Here is a 12948-nt window from a genome sequence, read left to right on the forward strand (position 1 = left end):
CGTTTTATCCACTGTGCCACCACAGGTCAGGTCGATTAGTCATTTTTTTAAAGAGAGAGAGTGAGAGAGAGAGACAGAGAGAGACATACAGACAGAGAGGGAGAGAGATGAGAAGCATCAACTTGTAGTTGCGTCACTTTAGTTGTCGTTCACTGATTGCTTCTCATATGTGCCTTGACAGGGGGCTCCAGCTGAGCCAGTGACCCCTTGCTCAAGCCAGTGACCTTGGGCTTCAAACCAGCAACCTTTGGATGCAAGCTAGTAACCACGGGATCATGTTTATGATCCTACACTCAAGCTGGTGACCTTGGGGTTTCAAACCTGGGACCTCAGCATCCCAGGTTGACACTCTACCCACTGTACCACCTCCTGCTCAGGCTGACTGGTCATTTTAAAATGACTATTCTATCCAAAACTCTACCCATAAAGTTGGCAGTATTCCTCTCCTCAAAAATGGCTATAATAATGAGCAAAAAACAAAGATATAATATGCAAATAAAGTCTAGTTAGACTTTGAAATACAATATTGAGATCAAACCTGGGTTTTTCATTTTGGAAACTTGGAAACATGGCCTACGGAGATTGAAAAAAATGTACAAAATAATACAAGTAGAGGAAGGATTCAGAATCCAGGTCTACCAGCTTCTAATTCCTCTTTACAACATACACATATTCAGAGTACAAGATGGGATACCATATATGTGAATTAAGAGGATTTAGGTTAACAATGCTGCCAAAATTGCAATTATTTTGTAAAATTTAGTTTAAAATTTTCAGTGAATATGGGGATAAGACGACAACAAAACACTGAATATTACAGAAAAATAGTAAAGATTGATCTTTAAGAACCTTTCAGATCTATTTTTTGTTTCATTTTCATGTGTACATAAAATATCCAGATAACCGAAACACACAATGAATGTATCACTGGTAGGCACTGTTGCCTTAACACACAATTTAACAGAATTACTTAGGCAAGAGGTTAAATTACATGAAGTAGCTATACCTTAAAATGCAGAAGCTATGAATAAAAGCATATCTTATATTAATCTGGTATTTGTAAGATCACTGATATCTAAATATTTTTTTTTAAAAAGGACCAATTTCAAAACTTGGATAACCAAATATTTTATATACATCTACAGTATCTACATATCAATAACATCTATAATATGTATATGTCTACTCAATTATTGATCTATATACCAGAAAAATTATTTGGGACCAAATAGTTTTTATAGTCATATATCCAATCACAAATACCAAAAGGTAGAGGGATTATTTTAATCTCAAATAAAAACAAACAAAATATTTCAGGCATCATTTACTACATACTTAATTTTCTCAATTCATCCTCCTCACTCACGCTACACATTTAAAAAGAACAGGGGATGGGTTTTATATTTCATGGTTTTTCTGTATAAGTTGGCAGCTACTGTACTATAAAGTAAACTAACTGTATTATTCTCATGCTGTGGTTGCAATTAATTTTGGTTTCCCATAACTCTTGTTGATGGGCATTTTTCCATTAGATTAGAATGAAAGAGATAACACTGTAGCTTATGTAAAGACCAGAGAGTGGTGCACACTCACAGAGCAAATGTGTTTCAACTACTTTTCCCATTAATAAAGTTCCCTTCCTCTACATCAGTTCTTTCTGCATGTCCCAAGAGAAATCAAAGGAGGAAACTATACTATAAATAAGTTGCACACTATAAGTAAAAAGTAAAGCAGAGAGTGGTGCACACTCACAGAGCAAAAGTGTTTCAACTACTTTTCCCATTAATAAAGTTCCCTTCCTCTACATCAGTTCTTTCTGCATGTCCCAAGAGAAATCAAAGGAGGAAACTATACTATAAATAAGTTGCACACTATAAGTAAAAAGTAAAGCAGAGAGTGGTGCACACTCACAGAGCAAATGTGTTTCAACTACTTTTCCCATTAATAAAGTTCCCTTCCTCTACATCAGTTCTTTCTGCATGTCCCAAGAGAAATCAAAGGAGGAAACTATACTATAAATAAGTTGCACACTATAAGTAAAAAGTAAAGCAAGTGTCTTTACTGTTCACTTAGTTTGGAAAGCCCTTTCCTTGATCACTTCTACTAACTGAAACCTTCATCCTACACTTCTTCCAGAAAGCCTTACCTAAATTCCCCAATCAGAAGTGGTTGCACCTTTGTAATCCCGGAGCACTGTTATCTGTACCTCCTTATTAAACCACTTATTCCAGTCCACTTCAGAGTGAATTCCAGATCAGCAGGTCCCTATGAGATTAGATTTTCCTGAAGGTGTATTTAAGGTTTACAGTGTTTTGCATACAGTAGAGATCCAATTAACACTGGATCAACTGAGGGTTTTTGTTTGCTTACTTTTAAACAAATCCATTTCTAAAACAGGAAACTAACCTATTACACTTGACGTAGTTCCACCGGGACAACCAACTGTAGAAAGGCATGGGCCGTTATTTCCAGCACTTGAAACATAAATTATATTATGCTTCCACACTGCTTCATTGATTACTTCACAAATTCTCCTGAAAGAGAGAGAGAGAATTCCTCTGAACATAAAATACTGTCTCACTTTTCAAGAACTATATTATTCTATGAGAAATTATTATTTGAAAGTATTATTTGCAAATATGGTTTATATAAAAAAATCAGACTAAAATATGGTTCTACCAGGACTAAAACAGCGGCTATAAATAAGGAGGTGTGCATTAGAATCACTCAAGAAACATTCTCAAACTACAAATGCCTAGCTCTGTTCCCAAAGTATTTGTAATACCAAAACATTCTTCCAGTGCATAGCTAAGTAACTTTTGGCACCACTCACCAATGGTGGAACTGATACAGCCATTCCAGGTGATACAGCCCAGTGGGCTTTTAATGCTAGGAAGCAGTGATGAGGCCGAGGGCATACCAGATACAAAAATGAATATACGTGGGGCAAACTACATAAGGACTGAAAGCAAGTCCTGAATGATTAGCAGTGGTTGAGTAGTGGGGTACGGTTGAAAAAGAGGCTACTACTAAACCTGACAAGCTCAGGGAAGGCCTACCTGGCGGCCTTACAAATCAGAGATCTAAAGTAACCACACAGGATGGTCTAAAATTAAAACTTTCTAACTAAAAGGGGTTCATGGTGAGTGGTTGTGTCCTATGGCAGTGTTTTTCCCTGGCAAAGGTCAACATTTACCTTACCTGAACCTGTCTGTTGTCTTACTTTGCAGCTACAGTAACACACCTGATAACATACCTTTGGAATATCAAAGTAATATCCTCCCCCTCTCAAAGCACAACCACTGCAGCAGAGACCACAAATCCTCTCGCTGTTATCACATTAACTATAACTGTCCTACAGAATCTGGCAGTAGGAAAACACTGATGTCATCATCATAGGAAGGAAGGGTCGGGAAGTGAATACACACAACCAAGTTTTGCTGGAAAAGTGAGTGAAGTAAGTATGAAATATAGAGGTTTTGTGTCTGCTCTAAGGCTGGTGGCTCTAGCCTGACCAGGCGGTGGTACAGTGGCTAGAGCATTGGCCTGGGACACTGAGGGCGCAGGTTTGAAACCCTGAAGTTGTCACCTTGAGCGTAGGGTTGCTGGATTGGGCGTGGGATCATAAACATGACCCCATGGTCACTGCTTGGGCCCAAAGGTCACTGGCTTGAAGCCCAAGGTCACTGACTTGAGCAAGGGGTCACTGGCTCAGCTGGAGACCCCAGTCAAGGCACATATGAGAAAGCAATCAATGCACAACTAAGGTGCTACAACTATGAGTTGATGTTTCTCATCCCTCCCTTCCTGTCTGTCTGTCCCTCTCTATCATAAAAAAAAAAAAAAAAAAAAAGGAAGCAGCTGACGGCTCTAGAGCATGTCTGTGTAGGATAATCCAGGAAAGGAGAGATGAAATGAGAACCAAATGGCAAATGCTTGAGTGACTCCTGGTCCTTCTTTCATTACACAATAGGGAAGGCAGAGAAGGCGGGGTCAGAGCAGGTCACAGGAAGGGCACAGAGTCCTCTGCTGCATGCTTTTATTTTAAGGGAAGAGGTGAGGGATTTACTGAGGGAAGGAAGAAAGGGAAGGTCACCAAAGGTCTCTGAGGAGAAAAAGAGGTGTAAGATGGTCACAGAGGAGTATAAGAGCAAATGCAGCATATGACCAAAGACAATGCTATGTAAACATCTGATGTCTGTGGCCATAATCTTAGTGTGATGTCAGTGTGCTTCTCCAGCAAAGTCTGGCAGATCAGGGGCTGGTTCACTGGGATCATTTGAGGGAATGACAGGATTTCGACAGTCTAGAGTTTTGTCAGGTAGTTACACCTGGGAGAGTTAGGTTGCTTATGGATGAGGAAATCTAGTGATGGATGGGCTTGGGGTCTCCCTAGCTGGGAGGATAAAAGGACATCAAGGATATGACTATGGGAATGGGAGCCAGGATCTAGGAGATATACAGTTATCATCTAAGCACAGTGACTGTTTTCTAAATGTGATTTTCAATCCAGTTATGAAAAGCATTTCATAGTCTTCATCAGCTAAGTTTCAATGGCTAACAAATGTCATAGAACACTCACCCAGAATTTGGCCAGTGAGTTGCTTCTCCGTAGCTGTAGTTGACAAGATCACACTTATGATTTATAACTTCTATCATCTATTAAAATGAAAAAGAGTTTAATTAGGCAGCAATGTATAGAAACGAATTGGACAGTAAAATAAAGGCACAGAATCCCATAGTTACTTGATGAATGAATCATATTCTAATCCAAAGCCAAAAATATAAGTTACTTCTAGGACCTGACCAGGTGGTAGCGCAGTGGATAGAGTCAGACTGGGACATGGAGGACCCAGGTTCAAACCCCGACGTTGCCAGCCTGAGCGTGGGTTCATCTGGTTTGAGCAAAGCTCACCAGCTTGAGCCCAAGGTCGCTGGCTTAAGCAAGGAGTCACTCAGTCTGCTGTAGCCCCCTGGTCAAGGCACATATGAGAAAGCAATCAATGAACAACTAAGGTGCCACAGCGAAGAACTGATGCTTCTCATCTCTCTCCCTTCCTGTCTGTCTGTCCCTATCTGTCCCTCTTTGTCTCTCTCTCTCTCTATCTCTGTCACACACAAAAAAAAGTTACTTCTAGGAATATGGTTAAGCTTTAAAAAAGGCAGGGGGAGACAGAGAACAGTAAATAATCTATAAAAAACAAAACTAGCATTAGCAGAATGGAGTAGGGGAGAGGAAGAGGAAATGGAATGGTTCTTACTAAATTCTAAAGTCACTAAGGTTAAAGAAAACATAATTCACATGTTAAAATGAAATGCAGAATATTAGTTTAATTCTTCTTAGGCTGACAGAGCAAGCTGGATAAGAGGCATTTTTTTTTTTATTGTTTTAAAGCAGGGGTCTCAAACTCGCGGCCCGCCAAACAATTTTGTACTGATTTTTTTTTTGTTTTCAACTGCAGTGAGAAAAGTGTTGCGTAACAGTTGCCTTTTGTAGACCTAGTGCGGCCCGCCGAAGGGCTGTGATCTTGCTCTGTGGCCCACATGCTGAGTTGAGTTTGAGACCCCTGTTTTAAAGCATCTCAAAATACGTTGTTAGGTTTACTAGAAATGAGAAGTATAATATTTTTTATTTTCTAAGAAACTTTATCCTATCAATTTTAATAAAAATAAATGAAAAATATTCTTGGTAAGCCCAGAGAAGTTTACAAATCTAGAGCTATCCAAGCTCATCAATCATTAACCTTCTAAATCAACACCTCAGAAATACTCACAGCTCTAATAAGGCCTGTGCCTGTTTCCATTGTGCTCAGTCTTGTATCACCAATCTTGATTGAAAGAATCTGGGCACCAGGAGCTACACCATTCCTTTCGGGCTCTTCCGGAAAATGCCCAGCAGCTATACTAGCTACATGTGTCCCATGAGCTCCTAGAAGGAAAAAGGGGAATATGACAAAATATTCTCACAGATTCAAAGCTTTAACCATTCAATTCAATTTGTATACTATTAATCATGATAAAAATAATCTAATAAAAATATACTCTCATCTTAATATTTAATTAACATATTACCATAATTCTTTTATCAATAATTCACAAAATATAAAACTCTTTGAGTTCCATATACTGTTCTGCTACCTGGCTTCTACGATGTTCATGGAGAGCAAAAATGCAAGTCACAAAGAGAGAAAGTATTTGCAATATATATACAGACAGTCCTGGGTTGCTAACAAGATAGGTTCTGTAGGTTTGCTCTTAAGTTGAATCTGTGTGTAAATTGGAACAGGTACATTTACCTTTTAAGTGCAACTTAGAAGTTTGTCTTAACATAGTATTTATTTTTATGTTTTAGTGCATATAAATACTTACCGTAAACAGTTTCAAACCTACAGACCTATCTTGTTCATAACCTGGGGAATGCCTTAGTTGACAAAGAGCTTATATTCAGAATAAAATCTTTCAAATCCAAAAAAGAGACAACACAAAGAAAGATGGGTAAAACTTGAAAAGCATTTCGCAAAAGAGGAAAACCAAATGGCACATAAATATATGAAAAGATGTTCAAGCTCATTAGTCTGCCTGGGAAATGCAAATCAAAGCCGCACTCCTTTCAGAATGGCCATAACTTTAAGGCTGACAACAGTAGCTGTGGATGGGGATATGTATACACTGGTGGTGGGAGAGCAGACCAGCAATTTGCAAAGCTGAACATAGCATAATCTATGATTTAGCAATTTCAACCTCTAGCTATACACCCAACAGAAATATCTGCACAAGTACACTAAAAGACAAATGCAAAAATGTTCACGGCAGCATTGTTTTGTAAAATTCAAAAACTTGAATGGATACATAGCATATTAACAACTGAATATTATACAGCAATAAGTATGCACTACTTCTATACATATGAGATGAAGTACACAAAAATAAGGCCAATTTAAAGAAGTCAGATACAGAAGGATATATATTGAATAATCCATATATAAATGGAAAAATCAGCATAGTAGGTTTAATCATGTGCAATGACCACTATTTAATCATTTCTGACCTATAAAAACAGCAATACCAGATGGTTCAAACTAGTGTGCTAATAGAACTAAGGACAGTTATTAACTTTGAGAGGAGAGAGGGTAGGTTGGTGGATAGGAAGAAATATGACAGGGGCTTTGACAATGCTTTATTTCTTTATTTATTCATTGGGGGGGGGGGGAGAGGAGGAGGAGCAGGAAGCATCAACTCCTATATGTGCCTTTGACCAGGCAAGCCAGGGTTTTGAACCGGCAACCTCAGTGTTTCCAGGTTGACTCTTTATCCACTGCGCCACCACAGGTCGAGAATGCTTTATTTCTTAACTTGGGTGGTGATTACTGAAGTATCCACTTTGTGATAATTCAATGTGGTACAGCTTGTGATTTGTATGCTTTTTTCGACACACTTTATATACCAATGAAGTAAACAAAATAAAAAATAAAATTAGGCCTGTTATTTAAGTGAAAATATAGATAGAGAGAAATATCCCTCTACTATTAGATACACTATGACACAAACGTAACGATAACTGACTTCATGTTTGGGTGACATTAGCGCAGCAGAAGCTCCAGGAGAAACAAGAGCAATGACTCTTCCGACTGGGCCTGCTGCAATGCCGAGACTCCTCCTCTGGACAACTGCTGTCACATAAAATATGGGCCCAGTATTACCAACTCTTTCTTTTTTTCTTCTTATTTTTCCCAATAAAAATAGGAAAACTGAATTTTAATGTAATGCCCCCCCCAACTACCAGTGAGAGTGGCCAAAATTAGGAGAAGGCGGCTGCGGATGTAACATAGAAGGGTGCAACCACTGTGGAAAATGGCTTAGAAGTTAAATATATACTGCTATAACTAACCAGTTCTTAGTTATCATTCCAAATTAAACAAACATGTATAGATTTGTACACAAATGTTGAAACAATCAAAATGCCCATCAATAGGTGAATGGATAAACAAACCATGATGTATTCACATTATGAAATACTACTGATCAATAAGGAACAAGCTTTTTATAACAACATAAATGAATTTCAAATCTTTATTCTGAAATAAGGCAGGTAAAAAACATATTTTTTATTATACTTATATCTGGGGATATGGGTGAAGACAGGGCTGGATTACAAAGGAAGACAAGCACACTTGTAGGGGTGATGGATATTTCATCACTTTGTGGTGCTGGTTTTCGGGGGGTATGCATCTATCAAAACAGAGCAAACTGTGCGCACATGCGTGCGTGCACACACACACACACACACTCAAACACACAGTATATATTACTGTAATTCAGCTATGATTTAACAAAGTTGGGGGAGGAGTGAGCCTTCCACGGCCTTCTCTTTGCTCCCTCACTAGAAGGAACCACTATAGAAGCTTTGTGTATATTTTCCTCATCTATATTGTTACCATTCAAACACATATACCACATACATGGTATAGTATTTCCTGGCATGGTTACAGTTTTACACAAATGTTTTATCATCAATATATTTTTAATACAAATTTATGTGTTTGAGATTTATAAATACAGGTATATGTAAATATGTTTTGATTGCTGTATAATATTACACAGTATAAATAAGACACAATTTTCTAAAAACCTATTCTTTTGTTGATGGGTATTTAGATTGTTTTACCTAAGAGCACAAAGAATTCTCTATCGTTTTAAAAACATTGTATTTCTCAAGGGTTAATATTTGGAAGTAAAATTACTGTCTATCAGATGAATTATGTCGATGAATATTTTGAGGTTGGACCATGCTTGTACTCTTAGAATGGACCATATAGGACTATGAGTTAAAGAAACAACACCTTGCCAAGAAATCAAATCTGATTTATTATTCTGGACCTAGTTCTTCAGTTGGAATTTCTAGATTAAATTCTCTGTAAGGCTGCTTTTGGCTATAGGACTTTTACCATCTTGAACTTTGTAAATTTAACTCTAATTAGCAACTCTGAAACAGAGTACCTCCACTGGTCACGATAGAGAGCAGGTTTCCATCATCATATATATTCACAGAGTAATTCAACATCTCAGCTGTCCCAAAAGAACCATACTCTTGGGCTTCTTTGTAGTTTCTCAGTACAGTCGATTTACTCAATTCCCCATCTTCATTTGAATCAATGCAGGCTCTGTAAATTCAGAATAAAGAATAGATAAGGAAATCTATTTTCTTATCTTTCTAAAAATCACATAATATTGTTTCTCAAGCATCTTCTTACTACCCTATCTATTTTCTCCACAGAGATCTTTGTTTCATAGTCATCAGCAAAGATTAGGTATGACAGCTTCACAAAACTCCAGGCAGAAAGCTTTACAGCCACTTAATATTAGACCAAAGCTTAGCCGACCTTCAGAAAAGTTTAGGATGATTTTGACACATAGCCTAGGCCTTATTTCCTTCTTCTTCCAGAACTGGCTTCATAAATGCAACAGAACATGTAGCTTCCCTGAAACAAGAAGTATCATCGAGCTTCTGTCCCAAAGTTATAACAGCCTTAGGCAAACATTTATTTTTTACAAAAAGCATTTCCTATATAGTTCTATAATTTTACTCCTGTCTGCTCTTTCTCCATTTTAGCTTTTTATTGTATAAAGGACATCTGTTATAAATACTAAGGCATATATTCCATGAACAAAACACAACAATTTGGAAAGATGGATCATAAAAATTGTCAGTTTGTTTTTATGTACACACCTCCATCAATGTGTAGCTAAAATTACTTATATTTCAAAAAAAGGACTTGCAATATAGCAAGATATAAAAGACTGAATACTTATTAGAAAAATTAGGCAAAGAGAAAACAAACAGCATATCAAATGGACACAAAACTGAGATTAAAAGGTAAAATGTATGCCATCAAACTCTCCATCTCTGCTAGACTTTTGGTTCCCAAATGGTTGGCCTGTTCCCATCCTGAAAATCATCTCTGAAATCCTCTCTTTCTTTCACCTGGCCCATGAAACACTAAATTTCTAACAGTTCCTCTGTTGTCCTCTGGATCTTTCCCTCTAAAGCACACCCCCTTTCTAATCCATTTTGCTTAGGTAACTTTTTCAAATTTTTCTTGATGCTTCCTAGATGGGTTTAGACATTGCCAATATTGCTTCCACAGGGTCTAGGGTCCATAGAGTAGCTTCTAGAGAGTCTATCTGGTATAAAAAAGCTACTCAAATATTTGCCAAATGATGAAAGAATGAACGAATGAACACTTTTAACAACATTCTCACAGCAAGGCTGGCCAAGACGGTGGTGCAGGGAAATGTGGTATTGGCATCCTCCCACAACCACATCACAATTACAGCTAAGCTAGAGAAATACCATCACTCAGAACTGTCTGAAATGGAGCTGACCAAAAGTCCTAAAACTACGGAGAGAAAGTCATATCCAGCCTGGTGAAAGGAGCAAAGGGGCAGGGACATGGAACAGGCTGGTCCCACACACACATATGGTGGATAAAAATTAGGAGGCCTATCTCTACTGTGACGTCCCCCATTGAAGAGGGAGAGAGTCCAGTCCTCCCACCTGACCACCCTCCAGCCCAGGGTTCCAGTGCAAAAAGAGGAGTCCCCATAACTTCTGGCTGTAAAAATCAGTAGGGATTGTGGCTGAGTGAGACAGAGGGTGGCCAGACTGCCAGGTGTTCCTTTAAAGTGCTCTCACACAAACTCACTTGGCCTCACTCATTCTGAGCTTCAGAGCTGGGCAGCAACTTGAGAGGAACCAGGGACATAAGGGGAGGAACTGATGGCATCAGAGCAAGAGCTGGAGGTATAGCTTTCTCCCAGACAGAAGTGCTGGCAGAAGCCACTGTTTCTTTTCTGAGTTCTCCCCACAGAGCCAGGAGGTGCAAACCATATTCAAGTCTCCATCAAGTGGGCTAACACCATTCACTCTACCCTGGTGATTCCCTGAGATGCTGCCCCACCCAACTAGCAGGCCCACCCAAGCTGTTTCCAGTGGCTTTTCCACAAGAATGACCTGCTGTGGCTCATGCTTCAGACTTTCCTTCCTCTCAAACAAGCAGCATCTGGCCTCAGAAGGTTATCTACTGCTCAATAAGTAGCCCCAAGCCCAACACTAGAAGCAGCCAGTCTGGGTTTGCAGGTTGGCCTCTCCTGGGCATGTCCAAGTCCAGCACAAGTAGCAGCAATCTGCAGATCACTTTGTAGCTCATGCTGGGTGCCCACGGGCAGAACACAAGTGGTAGCAGATGTTGGCCTGCACCTTCTAAGAGGCCCAGAGCCAGCACACCCAGTGGACAGCTTCAGATCATGTTGAAGCATTACCCAACCAACTCCACAAGTGACACACTCAAGGGGCAGACTCAGCAGGCACCAGAACCACAGTGAAGTAAGTCCTTCTCTGTGGGGGGGGGGTCCTGCAAATCTGATGCACCATGCTCATCAAAGCCAATCCTTGCAGTCTACTGGCCTGGGAGTAAATCCCTCTCATTGCCATGCAAACAGCAATCAAGGCTCAAATACAAGAGGAGGATGAACATAGCCTGCATAAGGTGGTGGGGTGCACCTGGAGTACCCAGCTTGGGTGAATGGGGAGGCTATGCCACTTGGCCCTACAGGACACCAACTATATTAGGTCACTCTACCAAGACTGGGACACACAGCAGCTTTACCTAATTCATAGACACAGTGACAAACACAGGGGGACAAATGAGGAAACAAAAAACATGTCCCAAATGATAGAACAGAACAAAACTCCAGAAAAAGAACTAAATAAAACAGAGACAAGAAATCTATAAGATGCACAGTTTAAAACACTGGTTAAAAGCTGTTTAATAAACTTAGTGAAAACCTCAAGAGCATAAAAAAGGACATGGAAACCATAAAAGAGAACTAGTCAGAAATGAAGGATACACTAACTTAAATGAAGAATAATTTACAGGTTATCAATAGTAGAATAGATGAAGCTGAGAATCAAATCAGTGATCTAGATTTAAGGAAGCAAAAAACACCCAATCAGAACACCAAAATGAAAAAAAGAACACAAAAAATGAGGACAGTGTAGGGAGTCTCTGGGACAACTTTAAGCATATCAATATTCTGATGGGGTGGCCAGAAGAAGAGAGAGAGCAAGAAATTGAAAATCTACTTGAAAAAACGATGACAAAAAACTTCCCTAACCTGGTGGGAAACAACCCAGACATACAAGTCCAGGAAGTGCAAGGAGTCCCAAACAAGATGAACTCAGAGAGGCCCATATCTAGTCACATCATAATTAAAATACAAAAGATTAAAGACAAAGAGAGAATGGTAAAAAGCAGCAAGAGAAAAAAAGTAGTTACCTGTAAGGAAGCTGATTTTTTTTTTTTTTTGTATTTTTCTGAAGCTGGAAATGGGGAGAGACAGTCAGACTCCCGCATGTGCCCCACCGGGATCCACCCGGCACGCCCACCAGGGGCGACGCTCTGTCCATCAGGGGGTGATGCTCTGCCCCTCCGGGGTGTCGCTCTGCCACAACCAGAGCCACTCTAGCGCCTGGGGCAGAGGCCAAGGAGCCATCCCCAGCACTCGGGCCATCTTTGCTCCAATGGAGCCTTGGCTGCGGGAGGGGAAGAGAGAGACAGAGAGGAAGGAGGGGAGGGGTGGAGAAGCAAATGGGCGCTTCTCCTATGTGCCCTGGCCGGGAATAGAACCCGGGTCCCCTGCACGCCAGGCCGACGCTCTACCACTGAGCCAACCGGCCAGGGCTGGAAGCTGATTTTTCAAAAGAGACTCTGCAGACCAGGATGGCAAGAAATATACCAAGTGATTAAAAGATATTACAAGCAGGATTACTATACTCAGCAAGGCTATCACTTAGAATCAAAGGACATATAAAGACCTTCCCAGACAAGAAAAAGCTAAAGGAATTCATCATCACCTAACTAGTAATACATGAGATGTTATGGGATCTTC

At 39.7% G+C, this 12948-nt stretch overlaps 1 protein-coding gene across 4 annotated transcripts in view; it reads right to left on the reverse strand.

Annotated features, from left to right (window-relative positions):
• Positions 1–12948, reverse strand: part of TPP2 (tripeptidyl peptidase 2) — a 90315-nt gene that overhangs the window by 51829 nt on the left and 25538 nt on the right. For all 4 annotated transcript variants that reach the window (XM_066235328.1, XM_066235329.1, XM_066235327.1 and 1 more), the window contains exons 6-9: positions 8998–9161; positions 5775–5929; positions 4583–4659; positions 2407–2534 (exon numbers count right to left, since the gene is read on the reverse strand). In XM_066235328.1, coding sequence (XP_066091425.1) covers positions 2407–2534; positions 4583–4659; positions 5775–5929; positions 8998–9161 — 524 coding nt within the window. The remainder of the gene's footprint in view (positions 1–2406; positions 2535–4582; positions 4660–5774; positions 5930–8997; positions 9162–12948) is intronic.

The sequence above is a fragment of the Saccopteryx bilineata genome, chromosome 6 (genome assembly GCF_036850765.1).
Source record: "Saccopteryx bilineata isolate mSacBil1 chromosome 6, mSacBil1_pri_phased_curated, whole genome shotgun sequence".
Lineage (NCBI taxonomy): Eukaryota > Metazoa > Chordata > Mammalia > Chiroptera > Emballonuridae > Saccopteryx > Saccopteryx bilineata.